Source organism: Pygoscelis adeliae, unplaced genomic scaffold, assembly GCF_000699105.1.
Source record: "Pygoscelis adeliae isolate BGI_AS28 unplaced genomic scaffold, ASM69910v1 Scaffold105, whole genome shotgun sequence".
In the NCBI taxonomy this organism is placed as follows: Eukaryota; Metazoa; Chordata; class Aves; order Sphenisciformes; family Spheniscidae; genus Pygoscelis; species Pygoscelis adeliae.
Window position 1 is genome coordinate 1134315 of NW_008824807.1, and position 17943 is coordinate 1152257.

The 17943-nt window shown below is 40.1% G+C and overlaps 1 protein-coding gene across 1 annotated transcript in view; it reads left to right on the top strand.

Annotated features, from left to right (window-relative positions):
• The window catches only part of MTHFD1L (methylenetetrahydrofolate dehydrogenase (NADP+ dependent) 1-like), a 157618-nt gene that overhangs the window by 28411 nt on the left and 111264 nt on the right, over nt 1–17943 (top strand). Inside the window, exons 11-15 of the mRNA XM_009324158.1 lie at nt 8166–8302; nt 9574–9620; nt 11975–12082; nt 12990–13064; nt 14539–14641. Of these exons, the coding sequence (XP_009322433.1) occupies nt 8166–8302; nt 9574–9620; nt 11975–12082; nt 12990–13064; nt 14539–14641 (470 nt within the window). The remainder of the gene's footprint in view (nt 1–8165; nt 8303–9573; nt 9621–11974; nt 12083–12989; nt 13065–14538; nt 14642–17943) is intronic.

The following is a 17943-nucleotide window of genomic DNA, read 5'->3' on the forward strand; positions in this document are numbered from 1 at the left end:
GTTTTTCTGCATTCAGTGACATAACATTTTTTTATTCACCTGGTTTGCTAAGTGGAAACTTCTAATTGTGAACAAACATGTGAAGCTTTTCATTAATATTTAAATTGCGATGTGTTCTTTATATTCTGAATTAATCTATATGGTTGCTTCCTTGTAAGTAAAACCAATCAGGTTTAAAATACAGCTTTAGGCTGATCCGGAAGGAGAAGGCTGTTCTTAACTGCCTTGATCTACTGATTTCTCAGCTGGGGTAGTATTTCACAAACTGTTCGCTTTACTACCTTCCTGTGGGCACAACCTGGATTTCTGGCACTGAGATGGAGCCGTTGTAGACTGAGAGACTTGATGTCACAAAGCTGAGGCAAAGTTATGAAGCTGTCTTCAAAGCTATGTGACAGACCTGCAATGTCTAAAGATGTTCCTGGGGGACGTTGGAGCAGTTATTTAAGAGAAGGAAATAATAGCTGGTTGAGCTGTGTTTCCTTTGGTAGAGTTTCATTTTGTATTTTGCTGCTTTGGAGAAAGAAAAGCAGATTCAGCATTTGGCTGAGTTTGAAGAAAGTTGCTACCGTGTACTTTCAGGCTCATGTTGTCAACTGCATCAGTTGGGTGCCATGCTGCAGGCTGTGCCAGGCTTCTCTAGCAGCAGAGCCTCACTGAAGCAGAGGTTATTTGAAAATGTCTGGAGGTGGAAGATAGCATGATGCGAAGCCCCGTGCAGGTGGATTTTAGTTGCGTCAGATTGTATGCACCAGCGCTTAGGTTTCTTCACACTGCTTTGTCTCCCAGTCTTCTTCAGGGAAGGTATCTCAAGCAATTGTCTGAATGCTGTTTTGCTGGCACAGACAGAAGTGTATATACATGTGGAAGAAATGGGGAAGTTTTGACTAGCAAGATGAAAAGCTGGCAACAAATAGAAAATTGTATCTTCGAAAAGTTTATATAACCTGTACAGAGACTCAACTGTGTTTCACAAACAAATGGCTGGGTTTGGTACCTACGCAACTTGATTATGCAATATGTTGCTATTTGTAACTTCTCTGAAGTCATTGCATCTCGTGGAGTGAGTACAAAGCCGCATCTGCTGCAGGAGGAGTGCCTGGGCAAGGTGGCTACAGTAGTGGGAAGTTCTGAGGCAGTTCAGAGTCTGGCTTTGAAATATTGTACATATAAAATTATATATATATAACTTGTGTTTATGTGTTCTCAGCTGCTCTCATTTGCTGAAATGACTGTGGCAGACAATGATTTTAAGAAAAGTGGGGAACTGCATCTGGTGGGGAAATGTTCAGTATAATGAAAACTGAATATCACTCAAGTGTGAAAATCGGGGAGTGAAATAATATCCTCAGTTGGCTTCTTCATCCTCTCCCTGCCAAGGCAAGGTCAACCAGAACCTGCCATTTGGATTATGATGTTTGTTCGCAATAACCAAAGATATTTAGAAATTCTTTTAGAATGATGCAGTATAGGTTGTCGAAATCAGTTTTCAGTGCTTCAGTGGAAACATTTAAGATATATGCTTATACTTCAGGGCATTTGGTCTGATGGAAATATTTATTATGTATTATGTGAACTTTTCATATGTGAAGGGAGTGAAAAGTGTGTGTATTCAACAAGCTGCAAAATCTCCAACCTCCATCCATGATGCAGCCAGTGACATTTGTGCCTCTAATTCCACAATCAGGTTTAAATGTTTCATGACGTCTAGGAATTATAAATATTTGCTGCAAATGCTCTTCTAGCTTATTCCTGATGTGCTGGAGCACAAAATTGTTCTGAATAGCAAAAAGCAACCAAACGTACCTTTTTATCTCTAAGGATAGCTGTATTTATGACTTTTTAAAAAGCTGCTACTAACTGGAAGGTCTTCTTTGCGCTTTCTGAATGCACACAAATACGCCTAAATGCCTCATCCAATAGATACTTTGTATGCTGAAAAATTGCAGTTTGATTAACAGATCATGTCACCCAAAAATAGGATGAAGACTTAGTTTCTTCATAACTTTTTCATTTTCTTCTGTGTGGACAGCATTCTTTTCACTTTTTTTCATTCTCACTTTTTTTTTTTTCATGTGTGTGACTTGTTATAGGGCTCGTGTTAAGACACCTTGGGGTCAGAGCCATGAGTTATCACGGAGTAATTAGCTCTTGGGCATCAACTGCCTGTATACAGGCTTTTAGAGTGCTAAAAAGAAAATTACGTTTCAAGATAAACTCAAACTGCCTCCCATTCACTGCAAGCTGAGAGCATGCAAATGAACGAAGCTTGTGCGTGACCTAGTAGCTAAATTTAGTGCCCAGGGTAACTTAATCATGCATTCAAGCATGTAGATAGCATATTTGTAAACACAATATGAAACTACATCTAAAATTTGTTAGACTCTGTGTGTTCCAGCATTTTGTTTTTAAATGCTCCAGTGCTGTGGCTTTTACCAGTTAATTCTGGAAACTCGTTCACTTCAAAAATGCAAGCTGAGGAATAATAGAATGTGGAAAAATTATGAAATATAATGTTGCTTTTAGTAAGAAGTGTGTTGGATTTTGAATGCTGGGAAATTTAAAATCAGTACTTTTCACCTAATATTAATAGGTTGTTCTGTGATGAACTACCTTTTTGGTAAGATAAAAATGGAGGGAGATAAATACTAACTTAATGCTTGTACAAGTTGTATGATGGTAAATATCTTAGGGACAGAATTTTCAGATTTGGAATTACATTTTACTTCTAATGGGTACATATTGGATTGTATGTCTGTTCACTGTATTTCTTGGGCCACAAGGTGCTTAAAAAGTAAGAAAAACGGTAGACAAAAAAAAAAAAAAAAGGAAAAATACAGGGAAGACTAAGGGGGGAAAATACCACTGTGTTGATGCACTGAAACATCTGACAGTCCAAAGCAAAGTCGTGGCTGAGACAGTTTGTCATGTATTCATCATGATTGGGATTGTCTTGAATGGGTCTTCGTTGGCTTTTGAGAGTTTGTAGTTATGGATTCCTCACTCCGTTCCTGGCTTTGTTCAGTCATTTTAGCTTCACAGTGATCACTGTGCTTTCGTATGTAGAAGCTCCAGTCCCATTTTGAAGATGCCACTGCAATGTTGTCATAATCTCACCTCAATGAAGTGACAGGAGTTGCAACACTTCTGTGCTCAGAAATAAGTTTCTGACAGTTGTAATCTTGGATGGGAGATGTATGTAGGTGAGGCTGTCATTTATGGAAACTCGATTGTCCGTGCCCTCCGTAGCTAGGCTTTGCAGGTTTCCATGTGGATCACGGGAATGGTGAACTTTTCAAAATCTTCGAAATTGCTGATACTGATGAGTTGAAGATAGGAAATTTGAAAGAGAAGAATTGTCACATATCCAGTAAAGTTCTTGCTGGAGTCATGACGGCTGGGGTAGCTGTGAGGAGGTTACAGCTGGTGCAGTGTATCGTCTCACTGTTTGTTTATTTTCTCTTCGGGAGACCTCATGGAGCTTTCCCACAGAAACAGCTCCACTGTAAGCTAATGTGATGTATAACAAACAAACAAAAAGTCTGCATGTTCTTATCTTTGTTTTGATATACATAAAGAGAGGAGGCTTTCCAGTGTTATGGAAGGCTTTGCCAAGGAGCTGGTGACTGCTTGGTAGGTGGCAAAGTAAGAAGTTTTAAGGAGGAAAATGATTGTGGGGTTTCTGTGTTTAGATTGAAAACATATTAAAGAAATTTGAAGAATAATGCAAATGGGTGTAAAAGTCTCTTGAGGTTCACTAAAATTTACTGTATTTTAAAGGAGCTTTTTTTCTAGATTTGCATAAGGTCAAAACACAGCATTGCACAATTGAGCTAAAGTTAGCCATTGGCAGTTGTAATTTTATACTCATGCGAGCTAGTGACCTAAGTTGCAAGAGTGTAGGCTCAGTAGTGTAGCCAGCAAAAACATCTCAATGTCCACAAAACAGCTTAAGTGGATTATTTTATTTATAAAAACTGATCAAAGTAGGCCAGGTACAAAAGGGAAGATATTTAAAATAAGCTTTCTAAGGAAATGATTAGAATAGAAATATCTCTTAATTTCGGGGGTGGAGGGGTGTTGTGGGGTTTTTTGTTTGTTTGTTTGTTTTTAACTAATATTTAAAACCGAGGTTCTCGTAACTATTGAAACTATTAAATAACTGTTTAGCTCTTAAGGTTTACCCTGTAGTCTCCAGGCTGCTACTGAGCCTCTGAGAATCAAAGGTGTCCTGCCAGGGCATCTCATGTAAGATGAGAAATTGGGGACAGGTAAGTGAACTGTCTGGAGCAGTCTGGCTTCACTGAATACTGTGATTCGCAGAGTCCTCATGTTCTGTTAATTGTTAGGTGGAAAGAAACTGAAAAGTCTGGTTCCTGGTTTTGACTTCTCAGGGCTTTGTGCCTGTTCCTATCTGCTGCAGCGGACAAGGTTTCTTGGGAGAGTGTTACCCAAGTGCTGTAGACTGTTTATGGAAGTCTGGTTGCTGGTTTTCTTCCTCCATCACAGCTGTCTTTAGACATTTTGGGCCTTTAGATATTCATCTGAGTAACTTTAGTTCCAAGAAAGCTAAGGATCCCAGGGCTTCTCAGAACGGAGAGAACAGATTAAAATGAACAAACCCATCTGAGGAACACATTGAAAGTGTAGGCTGTTAAAGCCAAGCAGATTTGATGAAGTCAAGGTCCTGTCTGCAAAGACTTGTCTGTTTACTGCTGCAAACCATTGTGTGCTTGCACGAGTACACTGGTGAAAATAAGCTTGCTCTAGTTCATTTTTACCCCCACTTTGGTGGAGGCTGGTTCTCCCAGAGTGCCACATTCTCAGTAAGGATGTTGCTGGTGCAGAGTATCAAGGTACTGGAAATTCAGCAGAGGCAAGATCTGGTCCTCCCAGTTTGATCAATGAGCAATGGTGTGTTTCTCTTTTTGTTCTCTGGAAAAAGGTCTTTCCCATAGCAAATTCCCAGTGCTTTCTGGCTCATTTTATATAGTCATTTAGAATAGGCCAGCCGGGTTACCAGAGCATTTTAGTAACGTGGTGCTTGATTGTGTGTATCTTCTGGGACAAGTAGATACTATTCTTCATGCAACTATGACCATACCTTCTGGTTATGTATTTGTCAGTTCCAGTTTCCTTTCCTTTACTGATTAGTAGGCTGCATCTTTGATTTTGCTTGTTTCATAAGAGTTGTAAAGAGTCCCTGTGCAGCTGTGCATGCCAGGTCAGCCTTCTGCCATGTTTTGAGCTGCACTTGAGTAAATAACCTAGCGATGGTGTCTCTGAATTCTCTTGAATGTGAACTTCATGTGTCTGGTGTTCAAAAATAGAGGTAACCACCAACAGGAAGCACTGCAAATACAAGTTGTTCTGTTAGCAGCGTAGCCATTGTGTGCACGGAGTTTTTGGGGTTTGTGGGAAGTCCTTTACTGGTAACTTCCAGTAAACAGTTATAGGTGTCTTTTTCGTAGCAGAATAGTTTGCTTTTTGGTTGTGGATTTTTTGTTTTGTTTTGTTTTTTAAATAACAAGATAATAACTCTTTAAGCTATTAGTTAAGTCTTTGAATGAGTGCAGTAATGCCTCAGGATTACTCATATATTCTTTAAATCTGGCTTAGTGCACAGGAGTAAGAGGATCAAGTAAATGAGGTTAGGGCAATAGACAAAAGTGAATGAGACTGTAGGAGAACAAGGAACAAGGAGAAACCATGCTAATAATTATTTGAATGGGTTTTGGGCAACCAGTGTTAGAACAGTAGTCAGGAGGGTGAAACTGGTAGTGAAAGTGAGTTAACCTGGCTGTGGTGCTCTGAAAGAAGCATCTTTGTACAAAAGTGAGGATCTGGGACAAAATGGAGATGGCAGAAATAGTGGTGGGAAAACCGGAAGCTATCATTGTAGCAACAGTAAAACCGGGAGGGCTTGCTGTCACGACAGTGTAGAGATTAAAAAGTACCCATTCTTCTAGGATCTGCAAACGTGAAAGTAAAAGAAATGGAAGTAGCATTCTGTGCTCCTGCGGAAGATCAGAAGGAAACAAGAAGGCATAGTATGGATAAAAAGATGACAGGGACTCAAATCACTTTTGAGAGTAGATAAAACGGCTTTTGAGAGTAGATAAAATGGATTCTTCTCAAGATATGCTCTAAAACTCCCACTTTTTGTTTGCTCTACATAGATACTTTGCTAAAAATCTGTGAATTCCCTTTTAAGTCAAGGGAGTGTGGTTCTAAGAAGGCGGGATGACAAAATAGTCTGGATAGTAAGTTATTGATGATGCTTTGGAATCTGATGGTTGGCAAACATGATGTTATAAACGTGGGACAAAATTACTAAAAACAAATGCCCAAATTAAGTAACCCATGTGCTACATGGTCATATAAGAGTAGTTCAATAGACAAAATACTATTTCTGAAGAGTCTCAGTTCAGGGAATCTCTTATAGATGCACTAAAACCCATTGATTTCACTAGAACTTGAGTTAAAACATTACTTTTCTGAATAGGAAAATTCTTTCCTAGAACAATATAGAAGATGTTAATTTGGCTTGTCTCCTACCGCCCAAATTTTTCCAGACATATCTAACAAAGGCTTCTTTTTTTAACAAAAAAAACAGGATCCGATGATGATATAAAAGATAGGTTTGTGACAAGTTAATGTTTTTCATGTGTTTACATTTTGTGTGACAAAGAAGGGCTTTTGTCAATCTGTGAACAAACTGAACTAAGCTGAATCTTAAAGGCCAAGAGACAACACAGATGTCTCCTTGCATTTGACAATTTTACTAAAGTTTTTATGCCATTTGAATTGTGATCTGAGGATAGCAATATCTTGGAAAAATTACTAGTTGGGAAAGGAAGTGTTTCTAATTAGAACTAGATGTTTTAGCTCAAGTTTTGAAGAGGTCATGGGATAAGGGTTCCTCTGACTTAGGATGCATGTGCATGCTTGTATTTCCTTGGGAATGAACGTTAGTTCTTAACGTCATCTTCACTAAGGTACTTAATTCTCTGCAGGTAGTGAAGGCAGCAAAGATATTGAATGGTTACACTTTGCCAAAAAGTAGGGCTTGTGTGAGAGCGGTGTGAGTGGAAAAAGGGCTGGGGCTTTCTTCTTTTGCCAGTCAGAAGGAGAAATGCTGTGCCTCAGATGAATTATTTGAATGCATTTTGGAGATGTGAGATATGTTCATACTTTAAGGAAGAAAAAAAAAGGAAAAGGAAAAAAAACCCAACACCCCCCCACACTTTTAACATGGATCATAACCAAATCTGCTGACCTTGAAAGTAGGGAGGACATCACTTAAACTGAGGTCTCTCTCATTCACAGAAGGCTGATGAAGTTTTCTACTTGCAAAATCAGCTGTCATTGTCCCTTCATTAAAGGGACAAGAATAGAGTCTTTGAGTAGAGGTTAAAGTCTGATTCGAGATTGGATGTCTTTCTAAAATTCTGTCCTGGTTCAATCACGGTCTAGATGTGGGAACTGTAGCATGAGGTTTTTGAGCTTTTGTATGGGAGGTCAGACTGTGATTGTAATTGTCCCTCATCACCCTTAAATATGCAAAAATGTCACGAAACCTAAGTGTGAAATAAATCATGTTCTGTTGAATATAGTGACTTTTGTGTCCTGTTTTATTTAAAAAGCAGTTGATCTGTCATTGTTGAGGGTTATGATGACGTGGAAGCTGGAGAGGGATAGTTGAGCTCTACAAACAAAAGTGTTGGTTATTTAATTTAAAATATTCTATTATTTCATTCAAAGTTTGAGCAGTGGGAATAAAACATCTCATGCATTACTACAGAACAGTATTAGAACATGCTCAGAATATCTTGATGGATGGTTTGTTAATGAAACTGGTAAGATTTTTGTGCTGTAATAAAAATGTCTAAATTCAATATATTCTTTTTAGAACTTCTGCCAAAATAATCTTCTCTTTTTCTGCTATCATAGTAAATTGCTTAAATAGAAGACACATGTATATTAGCATTCCAGCTTGAGCTAGGGGCTAACATTGTGGCAGTATTTTTGTGGAGATAAAGTAATCTTATTGAAATTTGCTGTACAAATATTCTTCATTGAAATCAAAAGCTGTAAGTTCTGATATCCTTAGCCAGGCTGACATCAGCAAAGAATTTGATTAATCTTTTTTCTTGTTTTGCTAGAATAACCCCTACACCCCTAGGAGAGGGGAAAAGCACAGTCACAATTGGTCTCGTTCAGGCGCTTACTGCACACCTTAACATTAATTCCTTTGCTTGTCTGAGACAGCCTTCCCAAGGACCTACTTTTGGAGTTAAAGGTACATAATATTTGCAGACTCTATGACCTCTTTCAGATTAAAAGGAAATACTGCTTTTTTTTCTTTTTCCTTCTTTTTTTTTTCCTTTTTTAATTCCTTAGTTACTTCACTAACTCAGTGGATTGTCTGAATGGTAGCATATTGGATTTTTTGATAAATATATAACTAATAGATAAAGGTTTCTTGCACACATCTTCCCATGCAAGGTTCATATCTATGTTCATGTACTTAATGTGTATTGATAATGCAGATAAAGCCCAAACATAATGAAAGGCTTGGGGATGAATTAACCAGGAGGAGTTTTGTGTGAGTACACACCGTTCCAGCCACTCCCCTGCTTGAAGACTCTAAAGATGTCTCTAAATGTTACTGTTTAATTATTCCTTGAGAAGGAGTCCTAAATCCACTCGTATTGATTTGAAATATATCCAAGCTAAGGAAGTTGGCAGTTATGCGAATGGTTCAGCTGTGTCTGCATCATACATTCAGCTAGGTCTGAAGCTCTTCTTTCTGTTCTTCTGAGTTGTCCCCCCTAATCACGGGCTGCTGCCTTTTTGCCTAGAAACCCTTTAAGAGCCTGAGGGCCAGGTAAGAGCCAGCCAGAGTTCAAGCCTGTCTTCAATGCTGATAGGAAGTAATGCAATCTTTTTTTTGCCATTTCTCAGCTGAGAGTGGTGCCTAACTGGGCAAGCACTCCCCATCTGCTCTGCTTTGCTTTGCTGAAGTTTAAGTTAACAAGTTTGATTTCAGCTGGAAGGCTCCTGGTGCTTGGTGCTTCTCAGCCAAGACTGGTGCATGTGAGTGCTTTAATCCCTCCACTCAACTTGTGTGTAGGCTACAGCGAACTCCTTTGCCTGTACCCTGAGAGGCAGTGGGGAAGGAGCGCTCAGGCAAGAGTGTGAAGGTTTCATTCAGAAGCAGTGCTTGCTTGTGACTGCTATGTCTGTCCACCCAACAGCTGCATGTGCATGACTGTGTCTGAAATCTGCACAGGAGCAGAGGGTAACCCTTATCTAGCCAAAGTCTGGGTCAGCCATCATGTGTAGGCTTTCATTTCAGATCAAGAATTCCCTTTTTACTGCCTGCTGAAAAAAGCCAGCAAGGTTTAAGGAAATCCTGTTTATTTGCGTGCATCGTTGATCCCCTAATAGAAATCAAAATGCTGAGTAATGTGTCATCAACACTGTATGTTTCACTTTGTGTGTTTAAGAGTGGTTATTTTTTCCCAAAACTGGTGCGAGTCTGATGTGACCACATGCTTTCCTGTGCAGGTGGAGCAGCCGGTGGTGGATACGCTCAAGTGATTCCCATGGAGGAGGTGAGACAGCAGGGGAGGCAGCAAGTCCCTGTCCCTCTAGAAGGGGTGGGCAGGCTGAGGTGGCCGATGCAGCACTTGGTCGGTGGCGATGGTCTGCCTGGAGAATTGGGTGGTCCTTGGGTGGTCCTTGCCACCTCCATGTGGTCCTTGCCATCTCCGCGTGCCTGCTGTGTGACGTGAAGGGGCTGCGGAGTGGGGGTGCAGAAACATTGCACAGAATACTGTACATGTTTGTAACATCTCGGCTATGCTTCACAAGCTTCCTGGGAAGAAAGCCCGCTGTCCACGTACAACATACAAGACAAAGAGCTGGCTACTGCTAATTTTTTTCCTTTTATATCCACATCTATTGCAAAAGAGAATGAGAAAGCATTACTTTTCTGGTGGAGTAGAAAAAGACAGGGAGGCCCAGGGCTGGTGGGTTGAGGAAATTTCTTTTTCAAATGTAGATTTAATATTTCTTTTTAGCAGAAGTTACTGAGTGTGGCAAAATGGACTTGTTTTTAGCCAAGATGACCCTCCTGTGGTAGTGTGAGACATGCCCAGAATACTGCGGAGGGGTGAATACCACAACTTTCGCTAGATAAGTAAAAAGAAGATGATGTGGCTCAACAACAGTGATGAAACAGAGAAGACTCCCGTGAAAAATTGTTTTTCACAGGTGCAGGCTGTTGGGAAGCTGCAGTGGCTGGGGCTCCCCATGGGGTGGCCAGGCAGGCAGCTGGGGGCACTGGGGCAGCCCCACCCCGGGCATTGGGCACCTCCATGAGGATGGGCCAAGGCCAGGCTGGGACGTGGACCCACGGGTGGGCCTGGCTTTGTGGGGCCGGTGGCTGGGCAGGGCAGGGCTGTGGGGAGCTGGAGACCGGCCCTGCTGCAGCCTCACTGGGGCAGGGGCTGATGGCCCCGGGGGCTGACGTGGGGCCCTGGGCCATGGGGGAGCCCTGGGGGGCCGGGCAGGGACAGTCAGGGCTGGTGGTGCCCCCGGGACCCTGGCACTGTCAAAGTGAAAGAATTGTTTTCTTACCTCTAAATTAATCTGCAGCTGTCCTCTACCCACGAGTAAATGGATTTCTGTTGAAGATTGCATCATCCCTAGCCCTCTTCAAGGGCTTCTGAAAATCATGTGCTGGCTTTGGAAGGAACCAGCTGGGTGCATGCTTTCAAAATACTCTGACTGTGAAAATAGCAATACTCTGACTGAAGTGTCCACCCTTGCCTAGCACAACATTCGCAATGTAAAGCTATGTGGTCCACGCGTTTATGGACAGGCTGGCTCAAGGACAGAGATGAAATGTAGACCGTGCGTAGTGTTTCTTGTCGGCTGGGTGCCTTCCTTAGCCTCCCTCCCTTGTCCTCAGCAGGCTTAGCAGTGCACCCAGGGGCTTCAGCATGCTGTAGTTGACAGCAGAGTTTTGTGTTGGTTTCCAGAGCGTAAAATGCAAGCAGATTCTCTGGCCAATGGGGCGCACAAGGATAGTATGGCTAAGCTTATGCATATATTCACAGTGCTTGCTTGGAAATGCACAATGGTTTCACACCAAAAGAGTCTAATTTAGAGCTCAACAAAACCACTCCATGGCCCAACCTGCTGAAGTACCACCTTGAAAGTGCACAGCTGGTCCAAACAGAGCCCTAATGTAGCACTTAGTTACAGTTTTGATCCCCTGTTGTACGTGAGTGCGAGCACAGTCAGGGGCTGGTGTCTGTTGCTGTCAGTGCCCCTCTGCAGTCAGTGCTGCAGTGCAATTAAAACTGACCTTCCACCTCCTTCCGTCAGAGATACGTGAAAAATACAGCACCTACGTAACACAAGTCCTAATCTCATCTAAACTGCTGATTTCAGATTTTTCCACAAAACTTTGTTGGGCAAGCTTTGTATCAGCAAAGTTCATGCCTGATCAGCTATGGGCTGTTCTCCCGTGGCTAGCAGAAAGCTGGCATACACCCCCAAAGCTGGCACGCATGGTGTGCTCCGGGGGATTCAGCAGAAATCTACACCTCTGGTCTGGGTCAAACAGTAAATACTAACAGTAAACTGATTTAGTATTAATGATGTGTAACCATAGCCCTGGGCTTTTCGTTCTTGGATCATTTAGCAAGGAATAAAGATGTCTGTGGCTTTGTTTGGCTAAACTAAGGGTAGTTTACTATGTACTCAGGTGAAAACAAGTCCTTCGTATAGCTCGGTGTATTTTCAGCCTGATAATAGTTCATCTACACTGATAGGTGACTAATCTGTGCTGCAACCTCAAGGAGATGGCAGTGATTGTTTCTGCTAATCTGTCTGAGATTAATAAATTGAGTTAAATGGTTTCTTATAAAAAGATTTTGTTGTTGTTTTCACCTTCTAGTTCAATCTTCATTTGACGGGAGATATTCATGCTATAACTGCTGCGAATAATTTGCTGGCTGCTGCTATTGATGCTAGGATCTTGCATGAGAACACTCAGTCTGATAAGGTGAGAATTATTTTCTAATATCCACATGGCATTTTTCTTGTCAATTTTTCAATAAACTACATTTCAAAGCAAAATAAGTTGATTATCTTTTTATATTTTCACCATGAGAACAGAAACTATCGCTGAAGCCGTTCTGTGTTCTCCTGGGAAATTATGCTTATAGAATATATTTTTTACGGGAAATAGCTATCATAAGATAGTCTTTAAAATAAGGATCTTATGCCCAGAACCTTGTCAACTATTTCAGACTGTTCTAAATAGTCTGATAAAAGATGTTTTCTCTCTCTCTAAATCTTATTCTTTTTAATAATTTGTATACACCTTTTAAAGTTAAAAATTATACTTCTGATGTGTAGTTGGGTATGATATACCTTAAGAAGAAGGGGTTGTGGGGAAAATAAACTGCATCCTTTTCCCTCCACTAAATCTGTTGTGACCTTAATACAAACGCTGACTTGAGTCTTTAAAGGGATAAAGTAAAGGAAGGAGTCTCCTTTTTTTGGCTGCAGTGTTAAAACTGAGCAAGGTTGTCATATCCCCTTTACTTGGTACAACAAAAATGTGCATTTAGGCCAGTTTGCAAATGAGAGTTATAGTTTGAATATTGGACCTTGGTTAAAGTTTTAAAGGGTTCCCAATTTCAAAAATAATACAATTTTTTTTGGTGAAATATAGAAACAGTCATTTTAGTAATTGGATTTAGACTGTTAAATCATAGGCATTGCTCAAAAACCTATGACCTTTTCAGAGTGGTTTTTTAAACGGCTAACCAGAAGTCCACAACTTAAGTGGTTGGGAAATTCTTACTGAAATTAGTCTAAATAAAATAAAAGCATTAGCTTTTTATTTAAATAGTTCCTAGTTGTAACTTTTTTTATTTTATTAACTTCTTGTGTGTTTTTTCTAGGCTTTGTATAATAGACTGGTTCCAGTAGTTAATGGTGTGAGAGGATTTTCTGCTATTCAGCTTGCCCGTCTGAGAGTAAGTCGTTAATGTACTCTCTCCTCAATTATAGTATCTCTTCATAAAATGCACTTTCTTATGCAACTTCTTTAAAATTATTTGATGTATGGGACAAAGTTTGTATAAACCTTCCTCATGAATTTATCAAGTCCAGACTTTTTTCTAAAAGCATCCTCCTTCAAGTAATAGGATCTGGGTCTGATATTATTTTCATAACCAACATTTTTGCTATTCTTTTCCTCTGAAATGAACCAATAATGTTTATAAATGCTGTGTCTTTCCTGATGAAATATTAAAGTTAGAGTTTTTAAAATACTTTTCCTATTATGGTAAAGTCATGGTGGAAAGCTCACATTCTTTGGTTTTGCAATATTTTCTGGTTTTGAAAGTTTATTATAGCATATACTTCTGGAGTTTTATTGATGTCACTTTGACAGTATTCGTCCTTTGAGGGGTAGAAGTACATTTGTGTGCATAGTATATTTTTGCATCCCATCTTGCTTCCTGAATGCTTCCAGAAGAGCTTCCTGTGCAATTCATGTATGAATAACATATCTGGATCTGAGGCTGCCATTCTGATAAATAACGAGACAGCAACACAGTCCGCTAGCGTAGGGGAAGGAGAATATGAACCCCTTGAATATGAACCTTAAGGACAGCTTCAGTCTGCTTCCAGTTCCATGTTTGTTGTAGGCTGTTGAGTCCTGACCGGTGGTGTTTCAGACTCACTGTGGATGGCAATGGATAGCTGCTAAGTGCACACTTGGAACTGGGGGGTGGAAAGGAGGATAGAGGTAATACCAGCTTCTGTTTTGAAAAGAAAAATAGTTTCTCATAACATTTCAAGCTTTTGTGCTGCTCGGTTAAAAGACAGTAAACTAAAATGTGGATGATACCTGCTTGCCTCTGTGGCAGAGTAGATCTCACGGAATTTTCTGTCAGAATGTTGGAGTATTTTTGTTTTGGCCTTGTTTACACTGTGTAGGGTAACAGGTAGGGGAGGATGGGGAGTGGTTTGGTTATTCATGACATACCAACTGTCTCTGCAGTTGAAATGGATTTCTCTCTCTTCACATGAGCTGCAGCTGAGTAAAAAATGTTTGGCTTTATAACATTCAAATGCATGCATCATAATTTCCAATATAACTAAATTATTTTGCTGTGAATTATTTTTAGTATAATGATTCCTTATACCTAAAAAAAAAAAGTTGAATTTTCTCTATGGTTTACATTGAGAGTTTCTTCTGTGTAAGAAAGAGATTGTTAATTTAATGGCCTATGAGTATTTCTCCTTTTTTGCTTCATTTCTCCATCTACATTTGCCCATATTTTAGTTACAGGTAGTTTCCTGTGTGCCTTTTTTTTAAATAGTTTTGGTCCTGACATGCTGCTTTCCAAAATGCTTGCTGATAGTGGGAGTGATAAGCCAGAGCTATACCTGTTGAAGCAAACCAGCCACTTCATTGCGTTTCTTTAACTTGTTTTTGTATAGAGGCTGGGAATAAACAAGACTGATCCTGGGACTTTAACAGAAGAGGAGATCAGCAGATTTGTGCGCCTTGATATTGACCCATCTACCATAACATGGCAAAGAGGTATGTAGTCAAAAAGCCTCATTTCAGCTTGGATTTAATTATAACTTATTTCCGAATTTGCTTAATTTTACCGGAATCAGAGCTGTTTCTGCTCTCTGACTGTAAGAACAACCTGTTTGCAAGTGGGAAATGTGGGTGCATAACAAATTTGGGTGCAGTACACTGCTCTAAACTTGGTCAAATATCTGCAGTAACTCAAGAGACTTTGCTAATATTCTGAAAGATAGGTTGCTCTGACAGTTTAAGTACATCCCTTGTTTCTCTCACATTAGATAATACATCTTAAAACATATGAAAGTGGCTTTTCTGTGCATTTTACAGATCTTATCCGTTCTTTTCTTAACTGTGGTTTTAGATTATTTGTACTTAATCTACTTGATTTTGGTCCCTGATCCTCCCCAGCTCAGCAGTCTGGGTAGCTCAGAGACTAAATAGGCCTCAGGGATTACGTGTTTTTCCTATTTTTAAAGTGTCTTGTTTGCTGTGTTAGGAAGAAGAGGTGAAAGATGTGGTACGGTTTCAACTATGTATGCCAAGCAAACCAATATTCACTCTCGCACCCTTACACGACAACTCTCTGCATTTTCCAGTTCTGGTGCTGGGTTAAATTTCAGTGTTTACCTCAACTTCTGTGTATATCTTTTTTATTTAAGCAAGTAAACTCGCATAAAGTTTTGAGCTAAATTCCATTGGATTTTATTTTCTTCCTAAGTTCTCAAACACCGAAGTTTTTAGTTCAAAATAATTGTTAAATGGAATGTATTGTGGTGCTCAGAGAAATAAGGTGAATCTATTGAGAAGTGAGGAGTCTTGGCCATGCTTTACTGTGCCCTTTGTGTGCATGTCATCTCAGACTTGGGATATTTTTCTCAAGATAATACTGGGGGATGTGGCATGAGATGTTTTTTATTAGTCACACAGTGTGTCTGGAAGAAACCTGTATTAGGATGAAGGAGTAATAATGTAAATATTTAGTGTAGTATGACTCATCGTTTTTATCAGCACGGGTTTGGGAGGAGGCAACAATACTCAACATCTGTTAACCTCAAGTGAGTTATTTAATTCATCTCAAACAATGTTAGTGAAACTTCTATTCCACACAACTCTATATGATGTACATATCTTAAACATCTCAGAAAAAAAAGTGGTTTGAGGAATGTTTTAGATAACTTGGAAAATGTTTTATTTGGGACTGTTTCTGCAATCCATATGTCTGTGAAGCTTGCTATGTACCAGGGAATTTGTAGGGCAGAAGAGAAAGCTATCAGATTGTCTGAAAATTAGTTTTATTCAGGACCTGTTTCCTTACAGGTCCTGTGTCACAAGCTTAAAGTTCATTGTCCTCTTATACTAACTTGAACAGGTACAACATTCTGAAAAGAAGGAAAGCTTCCCTCTACTTACCCTTCCCCTGCTTTTCAGATCCTGTTTATATCTCTAGAGGATATGGAAGTAGATACATTAAACCTAACACTTTGTTGAACCTAAACTTTGCTGAAATGTTTACTTTGGGTAAGGAAGAGGGAAAATTTGGAGAAGGAAAAATTGCTTTTGTGGCAAAACCAATTATTTCTTATTTTACTGCTTCTAAGTGCAGCTATTGGAATCTTCCTGGAGAATGACTTCTGACCGTGATGAGAAAGCCAGTGTATCCCAGTGACCAGAAAGAGTTGCAGGGGTGGTTATAATTTCATGGTAAGGGTGTTCAGGTTACATGATTTCACTAGGAAGGGCCAGATAAAAAGCAGCCCACTGGCTGTCCGGGCCGGTGGGAAGGCTAGTTCCTGCTCTCAGCCGTGCCTGGGTAGGCAGGAAAGACATTTAGGTCTGCTTAAGGCTGTTCATGAGACTGAGCTTCCTAGGAGGAGAAGGGGTAAGTTTGTGCTTGAGAGATCAGCTTGCCATATGGCTTGACGGTGGCATATGGTACCACAGCTTGGTATGAGGCTACTGCTTCCATGTACCGGGCTCTGTTCTGCAGTTTCTGCCAGTACTGTAGTTAGAGTATGACTGTATATAAATAGAAACCAAAATGAGTTAACCAAATCTGTGTTGCACCATCCCTTAAATGGAATTCCTGAAGAAATAAGAGGCCTAAATACCGTGTAGTGGGAAGAAGGCACGTATGGTATTTACAACAGCCCCACGAGAAATGCCCAAGAAGGGAAGCGGCTTAAACCTTGCTTTTCTCCCAGCTCACTCACAACCCTGAACTGGGGTTGTGTAGGATTGAGATTCAAAGTCCCTCTTGTTCTTGGGTAATTATGCCGTCCTTTTCTGTACAGACAAATCTGTTAATCTCCAAAAGCAGCAGGAAAAGCGGGAGGAGGTGATTTCACTGACCTTCAGTACAGACAACTTCTCTGGAGGTCCTTGATTCTCTGCTTCTAAATGAACAGGGCTCAAATCTACATCTACCAGAAGATTGACTTGATTACCAAGCTACAGGCTGAACTGATCAAGAGTACCTTCCACCCTTTCTTTTAGGGTTGGTGCAAACTGAAACATTTGTAGGGCTAAAGAGCCCGTAAGAAAGAGGGAGCCTATTTTTGCATTCTGTAGGGATTGCCATTCCTGGGAAGGAGAGGTCTTGGAGTTCGGTCTCATTTTTTAACAAACAGAAACATCCTCCTAATGTTTCTTCCTAAGAAACACCCTGATCTGTTCTCAGCAGATGAGAGCACTCTTCGATTATTCTCAGTCCTTCGTTTTGGTTCTTACAAAGGCACGTTTGAAGTTGAGTGTTGTCAGTGCAGAATTGGAGAACTTGGCTTGCGATGATTGTTAGTGAAGTTAGCAATTCCACAGGATGGTTTGGACATGCCCTTGCAATACCAAAAGTGTTTCCAGGTTAGAAATACAATTGTCTGAAATTGAAGTTGCGTTAAATAGCAGATGGTTGATCTTGGCAGTTGAAAAAAAACTTCCTTTGAATGCTGTGCAGCTGAATGTGGAGTTAGTTACTGTGATGTGCAAGAAAGTGACTTGTCTGGAAGAACCAATCTGACAACATAATCATCCTTTAAAAGAGAAACAGACCAAGTTTAACCTACATCATACAGTCTTAAAATCAATTCTTAACCAGTCAATGACGAAGCAAATGATTTGAAGTAGGTCTGAGGTACATTGTGTCTACTAAGACAGATTTTTCTTATGTAGGTAAAATATTAATTTGTATGCTAGAATTTTAAGAATCTGTTAGCTTCAAATACTGTTCAGAGAAATTGTATTTGAGTTATTTCAACCTGTCATCTAATGGTATCAACTAGAAGGGAGAAACTAAAACAGTGCTAATGCTAACG